The 19,975-nt window shown below is 35.6% G+C and overlaps 1 protein-coding gene across 3 annotated transcripts in view; it reads right to left on the bottom strand.

The window, feature by feature from the left end:
- The window catches only part of LOC129218423 (scavenger receptor class B member 1-like), a 126,082-nt gene that overhangs the window by 27,980 nt on the left and 78,127 nt on the right, over positions 1-19,975 (bottom strand). For all 3 annotated transcript variants that reach the window (XM_054852676.1, XM_054852679.1, XM_054852677.1), the window contains exons 7-10: positions 17,042-17,088; positions 13,171-13,237; positions 10,408-10,583; positions 9,415-9,533 (exon numbers count right to left, since the gene is read on the bottom strand). In XM_054852676.1, the coding sequence (XP_054708651.1) occupies positions 9,415-9,533; positions 10,408-10,583; positions 13,171-13,237; positions 17,042-17,088 (409 nt within the window). The remainder of the gene's footprint in view (positions 1-9,414; positions 9,534-10,407; positions 10,584-13,170; positions 13,238-17,041; positions 17,089-19,975) is intronic.

Below are 19,975 nucleotides of genomic sequence, written 5' to 3'. Positions count from 1 at the left end.
AATGGTTGTAGCAATCTCAACAACCAGTTTACAACGTTGATCAAACGAAGTGTGCTACCTTTAGCTGAGAATCTCAACTTTTTATTTAAATGCAATAATGTGAACTATACATAAGCTATACGTACCAATGAAATACTTTTTTTTCTAATAGAATAAGGATAGATTTTAGAACAGTGAAGTAATAAATATTAGCCTAATTTACGTATCTCATCTACGTACTGTGTCTATTTTTGCAACAACAGTGATATCCCTACAATAGATTTAAACGCTAGTATAATATCCGTAGTTTAAACCCATTTCCCCACTTCCGGTGAAATACTAAGAGAAAATGCATATTTTACGTCTTTTTGGCGACTCCTCTCCCCGGTATATTCTGTTTATTGCGCATTGTTTCAAAAATGGAGACACATTTGCTCAGTAGGTTAGAGCGTCGTCGTACTAGCGTGAAGATCGTGAATTCGAATCCGCATGGGTGGGCCGAAAAAATCGTTTTTATTATTAATTTTCTTCAGCAGAATCCTAATCCAAATTTCCGTTAATATGTAATTTAAACTCATTGAAGGTTTCTGAGTCACAGTTCTGTTGTTAAAACCATGGAGCAAGAAATTGATTCTAACGTGGTAAACCGCAGTTTTTTTTAAAAAATATTTTAACAAAGTAAAAAGTATTATGTATTACACTGCTTGACAATTTCTAAGGAAGAAGAGATTTATGCAAAATTGCATCACAGACAGAACCAAGAAAAGTAAAGTCAAGTTCAAAGGGCGTGCTACACCAGAGGATTCGTTAAAGACAGCGAGTACAAGCTCATGATTCATACGAAAACTCATGATGTTTGATGTTTGACGAAAAGAGTACACTGCAAATAACCGGTACACATTTGGAATACTAAAAGTATTTCAGTTGCCTGAATATCTGCTAAAATACATTTCTAATGCATTCTGCAATAATGAAAGTGCGCTGAAATGTTTTACTATCCTGTTACGTTATGAAGAAAATGTTCCAAAAGTACTCCGAATGTGTTTGGCTAAGGATTTCTATTCAATCGAAGTTTGGAAATACACTTGAGAACACATTGTATGCATATTTGAGAGTATTTGGGAAATCACAGTTTTCTTTGCTACAACGATTAGGGATAGATATAAGGTTGGTTAGTTGTACTGTATAACGTATTTATACTTTGAAAAAATACAGTATTTTTTACAGCAATTTTTGCTGCATTTTTTTCAATCACAGCAGCTGTTAACTTGTCGAAAAGTTTTTTGTGCTTTCGAAAGTCAAAATTTTTTTCTTCACGTGGGCCGTGTAACCAGAGCTGCCAACTGCTACGAAAAAATCGTAGTTTCCACGAATTACAGCTTTAAACTACGACGCTACGAAAACGGGTCCAAAAATTATTTTTTTTAAATTTATAATCACAAGAAATAATAAAAAAAACATTAATTGCGTGAAAATTGAACCCGTAAGTTCAGAAAAGCAAACTTCTACACGTGTGCTGCCGGTTTTGTTTTCATGCAGATTATGGGTTCTTCGGAAAGGAGCTGATTTTTATTACTTCCTTTTACAACGAGCTGATGTGTGCATCACATAACTTCCTTTTACTCCAATTTAATGTCATTTTCTCATTATTGGCAGTTTTAATGTGATTCAATAGTTTACTCTCTAAATATCACCAACAGTGGCCAAATTGAAACCAGATTAAAAAAAAAAAAAATCGCTAAATTTTTCGTCAAGTTGGCGACAAAACGACGACCAAAAGACTGGCAATATATCGCCAAGTGTCCGCCAAGTTATAACACCACTTGAGCTGACATCAAAATTAACAATGATTTTCCCCCAAAAAGGGGCAAAATACCCCTTTTGGAGCATCCGAATGCAACCAAAAACAGAGGTGCACAACTAGACCCCACTAGGAGTCTGAGTACCGAATTTCAACTTTCTAGGACATTCCGTTGTTGAGTTATGCGACATACATACACACATACACACATACGCACATACATACGATCATACAGACGTCACGAGAAAACTCGTTGTAATTAACTCGGGATCGTCAAAATGGATATTTCGAGTGTCGGTACGTTCCTAGGCATACATCCACGTGTGGTCGGGTTGAAAAATAAACTCAACATTCATTCGGGGGTGAGCAAAATGGAAATTAAGACCGATTTTTGAGTGAAATTTTTTTCGCGAATACAATACTTCCTTTTTTGTAAAAGGAAGTTAAAAAAAAAAAAAAGCAGAACAACTGCCAAAAATATCGTGAAGAATATAAAAGCGCTTGGCCATTCCTTATTTCATCTTTAAATACGGGTTATGCAAGATGCACTATTTGTAATCGCGATTTTTCAGTTGAACATGGTGGTCGTGACGATTGTCGCAAGCATGTTACTTCAAAAAGACATGCCGACCGGGTGAAAGGTACAGCTAATAATCAAGAATGTATCATCTTAAAATTCTTTCAGTATAAAATATTTTATTTCGTATTAATATTTTCTGTATCCTATTTGAAATTCATTAAGTATCATTATTTTGTTCTTTAATTTGTTCACAATTCATCACTGTTTGATTCTGAAGCAGCGGCCACGCCGCCGCAAAATGCAGCTACGATTTTGGATTTTTAAAGGTTGGCAGCTCTGCGTGTAACCAGTCGGAAACTCAAATTAATTTCTGCGAAACTACGCAGGGCCGTGGTAGCCTGATCGGTAAGGCATTGGACTCGGAACCGGAGGGTCTCGGGTTCGATCCTCACTGGTCGAAGACCCACCGTCGTCATTAATGGTGACTGGGCGACGTTACATATGCTCGTGGTCACAATGTCCTCCAAGTGAAACGATACCTCTGGGGGTGCCAGACTAGGAAGTTATTCGGCTCCTGGCTTGGTTCTAAATTGTCTCTCGAACTGTCCATAGATGGCACCACCATCTATTGTGTTGTCTTTGTGCTGTCTTGGGAAAACAAAAATCCTGGAAACATTGTGGATTAATAGAGGTATAAGCTTCCCCAGTGGAATAGCAGAAACCTCAATCTGTGTGTGTGAGAGAAAGAAAAAAGAAGAACTACGCAAAAACAGCAGCACGCGTTGTTTGTAAACATTATGGATCAACCCTAATTATCTTCGTCGTGTTTTTGAACATTTTAAAGGTACGTTACTTACTTACAATAATGTTCTTTACAGAATGAGAAATTTTGTGTTTTTACATTTACTAAGCTTCATATGTTTGCTTTTAATAAACAAATACTTTATCATACTGCTTAAGTTGTGAAATAATCTGAATGGCCATATTTTAAAATAATGTGGTTATGTAAAGATTAACGTGTTACAATTTTAATCATGATATTTGACCACAGATTTAGGACTCCTTTCCTTTGGATTTAGAGTTTTAAACAGGGGCTCACAATCTCCAGATCACGATCTTAAGACAGTTCTTATGCTATTCAATTTCCATCTTTTAAAAAAGTCTTCTGTTTCATCTATGTGCTTTTTATCAAGTCTGTCATTTACTTTGTGTTTTTACAAATATTTTAGGCGTTTTTTTTTCTGGTTATCAATTTTTGATACTTTAGTACTTTTGCTTATAAACGGTCCAAGTTATAATCCAAGTTATCAACCATCTTGTGCACCAGTGTTTGGCTATAAGCAGACCGAAAAATAATGGATCGCTAGAGGTCATATGGGCTTAGATTAGATTAGACTAGAATATGAGCTATATCTACCCCAATAACATGGATGAGATTCGATCCTAGGTCCATGGGCCAAGATTCTTCTGAGTAATGATGTTTGTAAAAAAAAATAGGGAACAAATCTGATATACCCCCCTCTTGGCGACTTTTTCCTGTTGGCGCCAAAAAAGCGTCGCCAAGAAAACTATGTATGACGTCATATGTCATACATCGTTCTTAGCGATGCTTTTTTAGCGCCAACAGGAAAAATTCAAATTATGTCATTAATTATTTAATGAAATTAATGCATTAATTTTTTTCGGTTGTTTCTCCGGGATACGAGCCCTCGGTCTCATAGTACTTTCGTAATGAGACCTCGGCTCGCCGGCCCTGCCTCGGTCTCATTACGAAAGTACTATGAGACCTCGGGCTCGCCAGGACCTCGCTGCCGCTCGGTCCGTTATCCCTCCGACTTTTAATATACATCACAGTCGGATATAAGTCACAGATCTCCTCCGTTCAGTATACAATAAAGTCACACATTTTATGTGAAATTAACACCATTTTTGTGCTACAAAAATGCCAACCAGACCAAAATACAAACTACCAGAAACACACTAAAAACACAATAATTCAAAATATGTTCACTTACCTTTTTTACTTTTCTTTTACTTCCTCACGTGAGGCAGTGCACATATGTTCCGCTCTTAGGGAAATTATCCCATTTTTTATTATCATTACTTTACAAAAATATTTAAATTATGTTTGTTTTGACAAAAAAAATTCCAAAAAAAAACAACCTTATTTTACTTGTATTTTGTACTCCACCCAATTAATTTCGCGAATTATTTCCAAAAACTTTACAAACATATCCTCATTTTTGTATTCACAATTTTTTTTGTATAAATAATAAGCTAAATAAAATTTAAAATCCCCTAATCTATTATATGTTGGTAGAGTACTTTTAACGTGTCTCCATGTGGATTCAATTGTGTTAGTGTGACATTTAGTTTCTGGATCTACAAAATTAAGTTTATGGTTGACTGTTAAATGCTCATACCCCTCCTCCCCCAATGTATCATATGCCCTCCAACAATCGGAGTGCACCGTCGTGCCTGGTAGTATCCACTGCTTAATTGCCAAAAATAGAGTTTCCCTACCCCTATCCCCAACAGCAACCAAAAAAGTTTTCCCCGAACCCCGTTCAACCCCCCCAAAAACCCATTGTCCCTCAACTGCATGTCCCCGATTATATTTTCTTTTCCCAAATTTAGATTCATCAACTTCAATAACTTTCCCAACCCCCCCTATTTGTTCGGATTTTAATTCAATGTAATTTAATATTTCTTCATTAATATAATTTCGCCAATCGGCTAAAGTTTGCGATGAAAAAAAATATTGACTTTCAATATCAGCAGTTTTGGTCCCAATTAAAATCTCATATGTTATCAAAAAAATCTCCTCTATTTTCAACTTGCTAGAACTAAACCATGACCCACTCCTGATCGTTGCTTCTTTTCCACAAACAACACCCCCAATAACCTTTCTACAAAAAAAAATTAACCCATCTGAACATTTTTTAGTTTTTTTAATTTTCATAACAGAATTACATCTAGAACATAACATTTCATTCTTAAGTAAACCAATTTCCCTTAAAAATTCTAAAAAAACCTCTTTATTTTCAATTAGTTTAAATATAAAAAATCTATTTAGGACTCCGGTACGTCCAAACGTTGGACGACCTGACGAAAAAGAAAAAGAAGATTCATTCAAAAATTTCAATTGATACATTTGGACAACATCACAAACCGAACTCATAATTAAAATAGAAAATTCAACTAAATTAACATTAAAAAACAACAAGAAAAAGAATACTCTAAAATAAAGTTTGAGTTGAAACTTTATTTTAGAGTATTCAACTTAAAATCTCCCTAAGAGCGGAACATATGAGCACCTACCTCCTACCACACAGACACGTGCAAAAAGACAGACTTCGAGAAACTACTTTCCAGCGTTCAAGTTGCAAAACCAGGGTTGCCAAGTTATCGCCTTATTGGCGATTTTCGTATCGAGCGAAAAATTAAAATCTCGCCAAGAGGGGGGCATATCAGAGGAGAGCCAAAAATAGTCTAAAGTTTTATATCAATTAGTTTTAGCTCACTTTTGAAGAAAAAATATTTCATACATTTAGTATCTTATTTATGGACAAATAATTTTATTATGTGTTGCATTTCATACATTTATGAAATTTGAGTTTCATGTTTTATATTTAACACAAATGTACAGTAAATCAGAAAGTATCGTTTTGATGAATAATCTAAGTTCAAAATATTAGCTAAAACTTTTTGATTAACTATCTTAGTCTCATTTCTGAAATCATTAAAGCACTTAGTGCAAACGTGGTGCCTTATATAAATACGTTTTATGCATGTACAGTACATGTATCGAGTCTCGGGTTCTTAAAAATGGGGTCATGACACAAAAAATAATTAAAACCGCCTGTTCAAAAGATAATTCTGAGTTTTTTTTTTTTTTAGCCTCTTTTAAATCCCGTTTTTAAATTTGCTATTCAATATGTGAATAAAAAATTTTAGATTTAAAAAAACACCTTGAGTTCTTTATGAAACAAGTACAACCTGATTACGTCAAAGCAAAAACAAAATAAAATAAAAAAAAAAACAATGCGACGAAAGATTTTGTGAAAACATGTTGGATAAACTAAACGTGCAGTCTGTTGCAGTTATTTTAAAATTTTTCTATTGCATATGAGTATTTATATAATCTATCACATTAAAAGATAGGTGATGAAGAGTGTGTATAGGTGAAGATGGCCACAGACTGTGGAAACTGGAATTATCGGGGCTTTTTCCGAGAAAAATTCCGAATTTAATATTAATAACGCAAGTTTGGGCCATTTTTGAAGTTCATTAAAGGGCGGAGGGAGATCTCCCCTGGAGATTTACCGAATCTATAGTTTTAAATGAAGTTTAGGCTGTCTTTGCTTAAGTAAAAAAGAGGAGGGGGGGGGGGGAGGAACCCAGGAAAAAAAAATTTGAAACTGCAGTTTTAAAACTAAATTTAGGCTATTTTTAAGGAACTTTAGGTCGGGTGCTAGGAATAATTTCACCCAAAAATGTTTTGAAGCTGAAGTCTTGGAAAAAATTTGTAAGGTAAGAGGGAGGGGATACGGGAGATATCGGGCGCAATTTTGTGATAATTTATTTTTTAAGCTATAGCTTTAAGATATCTTTAGTGACATTAGAGGAATGGAACTCTGGTAGTAGAGAGAGAGGGGGGGGGGGGGGGTCACCAGAAACTTTTAAAAACTGAAACCTCCAAAACGTTTTAACTATCTTTGAGGAAGTAAAGGGAACACGAAGGGGGGGGGGGGCTCTTTTTGGAAAAATTATGATAACAGAAAAGTTAGTGTATATAAATGTTTGTGTTCTAGTAATCTATATATATATAAAGGTGACGGTGTTTCTTTCTTTGTTTCTTTGTTCCCAATGGCCAGAAGACCCCATAGCACCTACAGCTCTGAAACTTGGCACAAAATTCGAACGTACCCCGGGGATCTGCACTTCGAAGCCCGAATTCTCAATTTTTTCATAATTAACTAAGCTGAAATTTCACGTTTTTGCCTAATTAGGGGTAAAAAATCCCCCCCCTAACATTACGTGTCGTTGGAAAGAACTTTCCTTTCCGAACAAGATGATGTTTGTTCCATTTCTCTCAATTAATTAGAATAGGAAGAAAGATAGCCTACAATTGCGTTTTTGAAAATTTTGCAAATTTCTTTAGAGTTCTCGAACGTTTCCTATTCTCTTTAACGTCATCAAAGATAGACTAAAATTGATTTCAAGTTTGAAAATATTTCGGGAGGAAAATTCAGTCTTTGTTGGAGTTAGGGGAGGCCCTTACATCACCAGATACAGCCTACATTTACGTGTTTTTCAGTTTAGTTGAAAAGCTTTCCAGATAGCACCGCTGAACCATCCCCAATATCTTCACGTATCCAAAGATAGCCTAAAATTGTTTTTTAAGACTTCAATTTTGGCAAATTTTCTTGAGAAGTCCCAACTCCCTAACGTCACCAAAGAAAGCATAAAACTGATTTTAATTTTGAAAAAAAAAAAAAAAAAGATCTGGAGGGAGCTCAACGCCTCTTTTCTATAAGCATTATCAAAAATTGCTTAAAATTCCGAATGTCGACTTATCTTTTGGAATTTTTCGGTGGGGCTCTGAATTCCTTTTTTCTCCTTCTGAAAGAAAAATAAGAAGGAAAAAAAAAATAATTTTGCTTTTTTTATTAAAACCTAATTAAAACACTCTTGACTCTTTGTTGTATAAACTATTTCCCATTAAAAGGGCGGCAAACTGAGGAACCGCCCTGGGCGGCAGAAAGCGTAGCTCCACCACTGGCTATACATCTTTAAGTGAAAAAGTGTTACATCTCAACGATATTGCTGAGAGATTGTTCTGGATCATATTCGTCTTTGTAGGGGTCCTGTAGGTCCAGACTTTCTCCTTTATGGACGATAATGTGCGCCCATTTAAAAGTATTAAGGTATCGGACACACTGCAAAGTGCAAATATTCTCCGTATGCAATGGTTTGCTTACTCTCTAGATCCAAATCCTATTGAACAGACCTGAGTTGCTCTTGGCAGACGTGTTTCACGAAGAACCATCCCTCCTCGAGCTGAGCAAGGGCTCAAAATTGCTTTGATAGAGAAGTGGGACAAGATCCTCCAAGAACTTCTCTATAGTTTAGAGGAAAGCATGGAGAACAAATGCAAAATGTGCATTACTGACAAAGGACATCACACATCTTACAAAGGTATTCATGTCTTTATCATGCTAAATTGAAGATAAATTTTTTTGCGGCTGTTTGCAAATCATCCGAAGAGCGTCTTTTTTAATTTTAAAGTTCTTTATTTTTCGATATGACGATATCTGAACCATTTTGCTCTACAATAAATACACATCGCTCCTTCTAAATATTTATTTCGTTCCAATTCTTTAACAACTGTCTATTCTTTGTTTTTCCCGAAAAACGCAACTGTTCCTTAGCAATTGTCACGCAGTGTACTTCTCAAAGGTGCTTTTCGTTCGTACGTCATAACTTCCTTAATACACTTCATCAAAGTTCAAAAGTAAAACTTCATTTTAAAGATTTTTTCACCGCTATCAGAGAAAATGAAAATAAAAGGTTACATTTTTGCATTTGCTCAAATAATAACTTAGAAACCGGGTTTTCCATCCGTCGAACTCAAATGCTTCGCATGGGTGGGCGAGATAGTAATAACCGGGTGTGGTACACACCTGCACACCACACCTTGTACACCTGTATTATGCATGCCATTGACAAAGGTTTCCGTTTTACAAAGACACTGATAAAATCGCTGGAACCATAGACATGGGTCTCATGTCTATGGCTGGAACTTATTTCTGCCTAACATCTGTGTCTTTTGAGGAGACAGTGTCTGTGCAATCTTTCGGCTTATAGATCATTTCTATTAGCACGCTCAAACAAAAAGTGCAGGTCCGCCTTTTCCCTGATTACTGTATTTACGTCGTCATGTCTTCTTAAATCGATCGTAACTGCGTACGAAAACTGGCAATTTAAGCTTTCGGTTACAGCGTCGTCTAGAGGTTCTCAACTTTCTCTCAGCTCATGTATTGCACAGTGAACATAGTAATTTATTAAATTAATTAACATTAATTTATTATAAACTGTTTCATAAAGTTACCGGCACTATGTCCAAGTACATCTGATGCAGCTTCGGGTCTGGCTTCATACCAATTACACCTTGACTGTAAATTGAGTCTGCGTAAAGAAAATGCGGATAGGACACTACAGCCGGTGCATCTGAAAGAAAAAATGAAGTCACAAAATGTTTTTGACTGCATAATTTTAAGATATGCTGATATGCATTACCCATTATTCTTTTTATTTGAAAGTAGCTCGTCATGAAATGTTCATAGGTAATATTTTACGCTTTGTGAAACAATTTCGAAAAAACAACCGTGAAATAAAATGTCTGATCGTACAAGTGCAGAGGTTGTGTTTTACATTTTGCACAACGTTTTCGAACATCAACCGTAATACTGTAGTTTTTTAGTCGTTCATCATCATCGTTATTGTGTTTGCCTCGTTTATGGGTTGACAATTTGTAAGTTAAATTATTTTGAATTATACTACATCTACACAGACATTTATGCACGTCAAACTCTCACTTTTTCTAACGAGAGAAGGAAAGGCTGATCTATAAAGAAACATTGATTTCATATTTCCATAAAACTGTTAGTTCCCATCTGAATATTTTTGAAAATTTAAACTTAGCTTAGCAAAACTTCTTTCTGTTAATTAGTTCAACTCAAAGTACCATTTTTGAATTCTCTTTTGCGTACCGTTTCCATCTCAACTTACAATTTAATGCTTTAGTTAGAACTGATGTCTATGCATTTTGCTGCGCAAAAGCAATTGAGGAGCTATTCCTTGTTTATATTTCATAATATGAACGCTTATATACTATTTCATAGTATAAATATGATTGTGCTACCGATTATTGCACTACGATTTAAAAGATTGATGTTTTCACGAGTAATAAATTGTGCAATAAGCCATTCTTCATTTTTCGGCACAAGCTGTTTATCATTCGAATTACTTTCAGTGCATCATATATCAGTGTTTCATAATTCAATGTTAATATGAAATTGCTTGAGATCTGATGTCAACTTACCAAATTTACACGCACTGACATTGATGCTTCCTGCTGGTAAACAAATGTCATCGCTGCAGAAGCATTTATTTTCTGGATTATATTTTCCATTATCTAATTGAGTATTATCAGCCCAGTACCTGTAAGCTGGGATGTTCTTGACTTTCAGTTTTTTCAGGTACTTGAATGATAATGACCTGAAATATTAAAAATATATTTCTAAATTTTCAGCAAAAAAGTTGTCCGATAAATGATGTTATACATTTTTCCAACAGATATGTAGCCCCACCCTTCTCCATTCTACATTTAACGCTGTTTTTCATAAGTAGATTGTTATAACAACGTGTGTCAAAAATTTAAATAATTATATATATATATATATATATATATATATATATATATATATATATATATATATACTGCTCGACATTGAAAATGCAACACCAAGAAGGAGTGTTCAGAAATTCATGAAAATTTTAGAGTAGACGTACATCACTGAGTTATGTAAATGATGTGAAATGCGCACCTCTCCGACGCACGTGAAGTAAGATATAAGGGAAGGAACTTGCACAATGGGCAATATTCGTGTCGTTATTTCAGACTAGAGAATTATCGAAGAAATTTTGTTTTTGTCTTGGAGGATACGTGTAACACGAGAGAATGCCAGGCCGCCGTCAACGAAGACACTTCCAGCAGCTAGACGATTTTCGAGGGGTAGGGTGATCGGACTGAGAAGGGCAGGTTGGTCCGTACGTCAAATCGCAGCTGATACTCACATGGATGCGAGCACGGTGCATCGGCTATTCCGAAGATGGTTGGAACAACGAAATGTGGTAAGATTGAGGGGTGCAGGGGCAGCCAGAGTGACGTCAGAATGCGTGGATCGACGAATCCACCGACAAGCTGTAGCAGAACCACAAGTCACTTGTTCCTCGATTCTGCAGCAGGTGCAAGATACCCTGAATGTTCCAGTGTCAACCAGAACCATTTCCCGTCGTTTGGTTGCACGTGGTCTGCAAATCACAGCGTCCGCTAAGAAGACTGCCATTGACCCCACAACATCGACAGCTACGTTTAGTTTGGTGCTGGACTAGAGCGACGTGGATGACAAAATGGCAAAATGTCGTCGTTCTCAGATGAATCCCACTTCTGCTTAACCAGTGATAGTCACCACATACGTGTGTGGCATCGACGTGGAGACAGATCTAATCCGGCAGTAACTGTGGAATGTCCCACCGCACGACAACGTGGCATAATGGTTTGGGGCGCAATTGCATACAATTCCATAATACCTCTAGTTTGTATTCTGGGCACTATAACGGCCCAACGATACTTGGATAATGTGCTGCGGCCGCTGGCAATCCCTTACCTTCAAGGGCTACCTAATGCAATTTTTCAGCAGGATAACGCCCGACCACACAGTACTCGCATCTGTCAACATGCTCTTCAAGGCACAGAGATGCTTCCCTGGCCACCATACTCTCCTGACTTGTCACCAATCGAACATGTGTGGGATGTGATTGGACGCCGTTTTAGACTGTGTCCCTGCCTCGTTCAGAAGACGATCTGTGGCAAATGGTTGAAAGGGAATTGAGAGTCATCCCTCTGGACACCCTCCGCATCCTTATTGACTTCATGCCTAGACGTGTTTCTTCGTCTATCGCTGTCCGCGGTGGACCTACAGCCTACTGAGCCGACGCCGTTCTCGCTCTGTATTCTGCCCATCATTTTGAAATTAAGATCATTTATTATTCCTTACTGTCTCTGTCTTTTTTCCAAATTTCATCACTTTCTGACCACTCCTTCTTGGCGTTGCATTTTCAATATCGAGCATTGTATATAATGTACAAAAGAACACCTTAGCATGGACAATGAAAAAAGTTTCATTGTTTTTTGACTAAAAATAGCTTTATAATAGCGGTTTAGAATGAAGAGTGGTTGAAAGACAAAAAATATATCCCTGTTAATTATAATTAACAGGGATGTATAGATCTATGTAGATCTACTTATCTACTTCTAGGTACTGAAAAAGTGATCTTCTTTTATAATTATAAGTTGATCTCGTGCCAATAATGCAAATTTACGTTTTGCCTTAATGCATCTCGCAGAAGCAAAAAAAAAAAAAAAAAAAGACTGAAATTATTTAGAAAAACTTCTTGACTCAGCTTTCGTTCTAGATAACATTTTTTGTACAAGATGATAGTTTGTTGAGAGTTTGTTGCACTAAATATGATTGATAAGGTCTGGGCACTGCATAAAAGTTTAGACGGTGATTTTCACAAAAATATATTTATTGACTATTTATGTTTCCTTCCAATTGGAACACTATCTCTCCCTTTCTATGTCTCTGTATAGATATTATTCGCTCGTAAATAAACAGTATTTGTCGAATTTTCGCTAAAAAAGGGTAAGAGGGGGAGGGTTGATTTTTTTCACGGGCCAATGAAAAACCAAATGCACTTAACAAACTGAGGATGTGCAAGACCTTGAAAAGCAGTATACAATTTCGTATAGAATCAGCAAGCTTTAAAAACTTTTTTACTTTCACTGGAAGATTAAAATTTATGACTGATACTTATCACAAATGAGGATCATTGTTCAGAATATGAATATTCATAAAACTCTATCTATCGAAAATCCATACTTAACGACATTGTATTTATCGAAAGATTAGGATTCCATGATAAGTTTTTTTCTAAGAATGTTCTTATGTCGTCATTTTTTTGACTCATAAACAAATATATAATTTAAATGTATGGTCAATAAAAATTCCTTATGCCATACCTGCATATGTCAGTCACAAAAAGCTCTAAGTTATCACCAGTTTGATTGGGTGGCCAAATGTCTCCAGCTAAAAACATTAGAATGTAAGGTTACGCAAGATTTTTAGTTATATCGGCTTTTGTTATTAAATTGCTTTTGGTTAATATTGATATTAAAAGTTGTAAATGTTACGCATAAATACATAAAAATAAAAAGCTTCTTTAAAATTCAAAAGTGTTAAGTACAGATAATGAAAAGTAAAACATTATCTCAGTATGATGTTTATTAGATAAAAAACCCCACACCAAAACATTCATTAGAAGTTCTTAGAAAATATGTGGTTCATAAATATCATAGATGAAAAAAAATGCAATTAAATTATCGGTTTTTTTTTCCAGGGGTGTGAAGTATTGTTTGACCCCTCTTCAAAAAATGGTATTTTTTACAGTTTCATTCCATAAAATCTTGTTACATTATAACACTTGTGTAACTCCGTCCTTTGCGAACGCGTTAGTGAATTTTCTATTTTCTTAAGATCTGATGGCTGAAGAAGTAATTACCTTCTCGGTGCATCTGTAAAAAAGTGGAAGGCTTCATATTTACATTTCATAAAAACAACCTGATGGAAAGAACTGTTGATGTTTTAATTGCTCTGTGCTCTATTAGTGGTCTGAAGGCTAATAGGATGGAGTTTCATTAGTTTTCTAATTACACAGCTTGTCTTGCAACCTGGGTTTGGTTTGGGTTTCAGACTTTCAAAATATTATTTCTTGTATCAAGTTCAATAATACGAAGACTTATCAACTCAGGTAAGTGTTCCTACAGTTTTATACGCAGTACAGGATGTTTATAAAAAAAATTTATGTTTTTAAGAGAAGTTTCAAAATTCTATCCTAAAATTGGGTTTATGTTATGTACATGTACTTAGAGGTTAATTTATGAAGGTTTTTACCATTTAGTAGGTTTTAATGTGTGCTTCGCTTGTGGCACGGCTCACATTCAAATAGTGGTCAACTTTTTGCCATGCTATGGTCATTATGTTTAGTGATGCTTGCCATACAACTGATTATCCCATGACTCTTGAGTTTTCTGAGCGTTAAAAAGATCCTAGAGTGATCTCACTTAATAAGATCCTGACTTAGAATCCTGACTTAATAAGATCCTCCATTCTTAAAAAAATGCTAACGACATCAGATTCATTCTTGGGCTTCTTGGACCGAGAAGTAGACCCTGCTCTTTCAAAACCCAACTGTTGCCAAATCGAGTGTCCAATGCGTCCCTTGCACGCAAATTGAAATAGGGTGGTGGTGCATCTTGCTCAAATTAGACAGAACCCTATTAGTCATCAATATCAACCTACTGAGGGAGAACATACTTCTCTAGCACGTCATCGTAGACATCACCGTTTATGGAATTTTCTACAAAAATGAAGAAGCTGCGCTACATAGTGTTGAAAAAAACTAATTGTAGATGGTGAGCATAAAATTTGAGGAGTTACTGAATTCCTCAAAATCAACTGATCTGGCCTAACTCCTACCGTAAACACAATATGATTTCTTAAAACCAATAATTCTTTTATGGACATCCTGTAATTAATAGGTAGTATAAAAGTTTATTTAAGAGCGAGATTGTGGATCTTGTTAAAACGTATGGTTTAGTAGAAGAATAAAAAATAATATGGTTTTCCTTTATTGGGGGACTGGTAATTTTTTTCCTATGTTGGGCAGGTGGTCCAGTTTAAGAATCCAACTAAACAACCTTTTAAATTTTTCGCGTTAGAAAATAAGTCATTGGGGCAATTTAAATGCATAAAATTAGGATTACAAAGAAAAAAAGACTGTAATTAAGGATATTCTTACTGAATTACTTTTTTAATTAAGCCCATTTCCTTCCTTTCAAATACATGTTAAGCAACATTTCATCTCTTGGTGCTAAATTATGATTTTTGCTACACGTTTTAAATCTTGTAGTTCTATTTCTCACTTCTTCCAACTTTTATGCGGTAGCGCAAAAGGGAGAACTAAAAGTGTAAAATTTCTCATGTTATTATATTACTGACATTATCTTTCTTATTACAGATACATAAATCATATCACCTGATTTTTCAATAAGCAATCGTTTTTTCCGTGACCTTTTACTATAAGCATATCTAAGCATATTTTAATCATTTTACTACCCTGCATAAGCAAGCATCTGTGATTCAGTAAAATTAGTCACTTTAGATTCCAATTTATGATATACACTGTTAAAACTACAGGTTGCATTTGGCACCTTTTAAGGGTGAAAAGCTTGTTCACCAGTGGCACTTTATACGGTGCTGAAATTGCACCCTTAACACAAGTGAAAAACTGGCATCCTTCACCCAGCGTGCACCGCAGTGAAAAATGGAACCCTATGGCAGAACATTAGCACCCTATCTGTTTCCCGTAGCTGACCCCCCCCCCCGTGTTGTGTGTATTTTTGGATACAATTGTGTACATATTATTTATTGTTTTGAGTTACAAAAGAACTAAGTCAGTACATTTTCCACATTGAATAGTTCTGAAAATGATTAAAATTTGTACTTTAAGGTATTTGATTACATTTAACTTTCCAACATAGTTTAGAAGTGTTCATGACTTTAATTTGTCCGTTCGTGCACTAATTTTCGTACATCAACTTGGATTGCTCAGTAATTTATTATTGGCATTTACTTCAGCACGATCGTACGGAAAATGAAGAGCGTAGATATTTGTAAATCATTTGCAGGAACAACCATAAATATTCAATTATATTGCTATCATGGTACAATAAAATCGTTTCATAAACGTTCAAAATTTTAATCAAGAGTAACATATTAATACGTACGTTTTTCTGCTTCGACATTTGACTATCCGTATAGAAGATAAATAAGCACTTTTTCTTTTCAATGTGAAGCACTTTTTTTTTCAATGACAGATAAAAGCCAAAACAAATTTCAACGATCTTTTCGTTCTGACTGGAGTGACGAAAAAAGCTCACTTATTCGCTTCCAGCAATTACGCTGACTACACGAGGTAATAAATAAAAAAAATCGAGCCGGAGAAAGATTTTTTTTTTAAACCGCCGCTTTTTTCCCCCGAGCTCTTCTAAAGGTCTGTTTTGTTGATACGCAGCACCGTTAGAATTTCTGTTCACCTACTGATTGCATCACATTGTTAACAATAAATCTCCTAGTTAAAAATCTAGAAGATTCCTGACAACACAAACAAGTAAAACCACATATTCAAAATAAATAGTTGAATTAACTTTTCAAATATCATCTAGTTTAAGCGTTTTGATTATTAAATGTTACTTATCCAGTGCTGATAGATATTTTTAGGTAAAATGTATGCATGATAGAAATAGCAAGACATGTACATAACGGCAAATTGAAGAATTAACGTTCTTTGAAACACTTTTAAATATGTTCGAAAGCTTTAAAAGTTATACTATGATCAAATGCCTGTACGTACGCAAGATTTTGAAGAGTAATCGCAGAAGTGTTTAGATTAAATCCAGTTTCGTACTTCATTCAATGTGGAAGTGCATCTCGTAGTTACTTGCTTCGTCCGCCATTGATTGTGGTTGAACGATGTCAGCGAGCGCATGCGCCAACGTGTCACCATTGCATTTAGGAGATCCTTCTTCACATTTATTAGCGCCATTCACCTTGATCACATTTCCTAGCTTCCATTGCATCATGAGGCACCGTGTTTTCACCCCAGGGAGCCAAATAGCTTTTAGAAAGCTCCCGTAGTTTTGACAGTGTAAGTACAGCGGTTCAAATTTTCTAAATTAAAATGTACTGAATGCAAACATTGAAAAAGTAATCACTTACAACTTGACTTATAATTTATGGCAATGAAGTAAAGCGTTAATACATTACAATTACCTGAGCCGTTAATCATATTGCAAGGAGGATCATAGGTAGTAACAGTTCTGAAAAGAAAATAACAAATATGTAAAGATTTGAAGAACGTTTGGAAACAAACGGCAATCACCTCTTGATGATAATAATATGTTTTTCCTTATTTTTAGGAAAATGGGCATTGTTGTAACGTTATTTGAATTAAATTAAAATACCTGAATTTGAGCGTATAATTAATATTAACTTAAACTACTATTACATGTTAAACAGATAACTAGGAACTCTTAGCCGATTCAGGCAATTTTAAGTAGATAAATGGACATTATCTTCTCAAGTTCATTTATTTGTGCGTTTAGTAACCACAACGGGTCAGTTGTAGCAAATGTGAAGCAAACTTCTGGTGATTTTTGAACGAAAATATCGGGGAGTGACGACTTCGTAACTTACAAAAGGCAATCTGCTGATTCCGTGAATACAATTATAACAATTGTGCAGGCGCCAATCAAAGTTTGAGGCACTAAAAAATGTTGTCTACCAAAGTTTCGCTATCTTACATTTTCCTCTCCAGCAGATCAAGAAACATTGGAAAACGACACAATCATGATATACAGGGTGAGTTCGATCGAATCTGCCATACGAAAGGGGGTGATAGAAGAGCCCAAGTGGGATATAGAACCACCCATTATCGTGTCCAATCCTTAACCGTAACCGAGTTATGGTGGATATAAGGAAAATGAGTAAAAAAACAAAATTCTGAGAAAACGACCGATTTCTGAGATTCCTGTAAGACTTACAAGAAAAATAAGTACACATTTCGAAAGAACAGGTTAAATCCTGCAAATACACCTTTCCCGTCAAGATAGTAGCATTTTACAGCGAACTACAAGCTTTGAAGCGTTTGACACACTCAGAATCGAAATGGCGTCAAAGTTTTCAAGCGACATTTTCCAAAACAACCGTATGAGCTACAATCGGTCAAATCTACCAAAAGCTGGCCCATTTTACTAGCTTTCAGATGATACAACAAAAAATCATTTTGATCTTCAAGTTCAGCAGAAATTCGGGCTTTTGTTTAAAGCAGTGTAAAATTTGCATTCGTTGAAAAAGGAAAACCAGCGAAGAATCGCTCCTGTTGTGTTTTAAATTTTTTGTTTCACGAAGCTTGCTGCTTTCTTTGTTTAACAAAATAATAGTTTTATTTGAAAATAATAATTTTAGCATTTTTATTAAGTGAAAAAACACAACAAGAGATAACAATAAGTAGAAATTACTCTCCCTTGCTTTTCACAATGGAAAAAACAATATTAAAAAAGTTACCCTAACATCAATGAGCACATTTAATCAATCTCCAAAATCTACAAAAGCTGCTGAAATTGGTCGTCGCCACACCTGATACACGCTCTTGTCTTTCTGCGAACGGAAACAACCGTTGCTCTTTGTGAAATTTCATTTCTTAGTTTCACTACTGCTTCATCAAGCTGGTCGCTCAATTCTTGCAAACTGGCTACTTCTGCTTTGTAAACTTCTTGTTTTAAGAATCCCCAAACAAAGAAGTCCACTGGCATCAGGTCTGGGGATCTAGGTGGCCAAGAAATGGAACCCGTACGACCAATCCATTTGGGATACTCTTCAGTTTGAAATTCCCGAACGACATTTGAGGAATGTGCTGGGTCTCAATCGTGTTGGAAAATGACTTTCTCTCTCTCTCTCTGGAACAGGAATAGTATCACGTAGGCCAGGTAAATGATGTTCAATGAACTCTAATATGGGCATGATAATTTTGCATAACTGGCATCAGTCTGCTGAACAAAATCCATTTTTTACTCCAAGTTCCAAACTCGATTTAGTTTAAATGTTTGACTGGTCGTAACCAGCGATTATTTGATGGGTCTGCATATGTTTTAAGCAGTGGTATTCCCATAGGGTATACTTCATATACGCCGTATACTCTCAAACTTTTTTAGACACATAGCGTATACCCTCAAGCTTCTTAAATTTTCATATTATGACATACTATATGATCACATACACTTATTGTGCGTAATGGATTAGTGGGAGTATGCCCTCAGAAAAAATGATGGGAACATTACTGGTTTCAAGGTGTTTTAATGCAGGAAGCACATATTTAGAGTTCATGGAACATCATTTGCCTGACTTACTGGACGCTATTCCTGATTCGGAGAGAGTGGAAATCATTTTTCAACACGGTGGTAACTCTGCTCATTTTCAAATGCCGTTCGGAAGTTTCAAACTGAATAGTATCTCCAATGTATTGATCTTACGGGTCCCATTCCTTAGCCACCTATATCGCCAGACCTGACACCAGTGGACTCTTTTAGCAGCTCTAATAAGAAGTATACAAAACAGAAGTAACCAGTTTGCAGGAACTGCGCAACCGGTTTGATGGAGCCGTAGTAAAACTAAGAGATGAAATTTCATTAGGAGCAACGGTTGTTTCGGTTCTCAAAAAGGCGAAAGCATGCTTCAGGTGTGGCGGCGAGCAATTTCAGCATCTATTGTAAATTTTGAAGATTGATCAAACGTACTCATTGATGTTAGTGTAACTTTTTTATTAATGATTTCTCCTTTGTTGAAAACATGGGAAGTGATGCTTTTTTATTTCTACTTATTGTTATCTCTTGGGTTTTTTCACTTAATAAAATGTAAAAATTATTATTTCGATACAAAAATATCATTTTCTTGAACAAAGAAACCAACATGCTAACGTGAAACTGAAAGTTTAAAACAGAAATAGGGGACTCTTTGCTGGTTTTCCTTTTTCAACGAATATAGATTTTTACAGTTTCAACCAAAAGCCTAAATTTCTGCTGAACTTAAAGCCCAATATGATTTGTTGTTGTATGATCGGAAAGCTTGTGAAATGGGCCAGTTTTTGGTAGATTTGACCGATTGTAGCTCAAACGGTTGTTTTTGAAAATGTCGATTGAAAACTTTGGC

This window comes from Uloborus diversus, chromosome 3 (genome assembly GCF_026930045.1).
Source record: "Uloborus diversus isolate 005 chromosome 3, Udiv.v.3.1, whole genome shotgun sequence".
Classification (NCBI taxonomy): domain Eukaryota; kingdom Metazoa; phylum Arthropoda; class Arachnida; order Araneae; family Uloboridae; genus Uloborus; species Uloborus diversus.
This window is presented reverse-complemented; position numbering and strand designations above follow the sequence as displayed.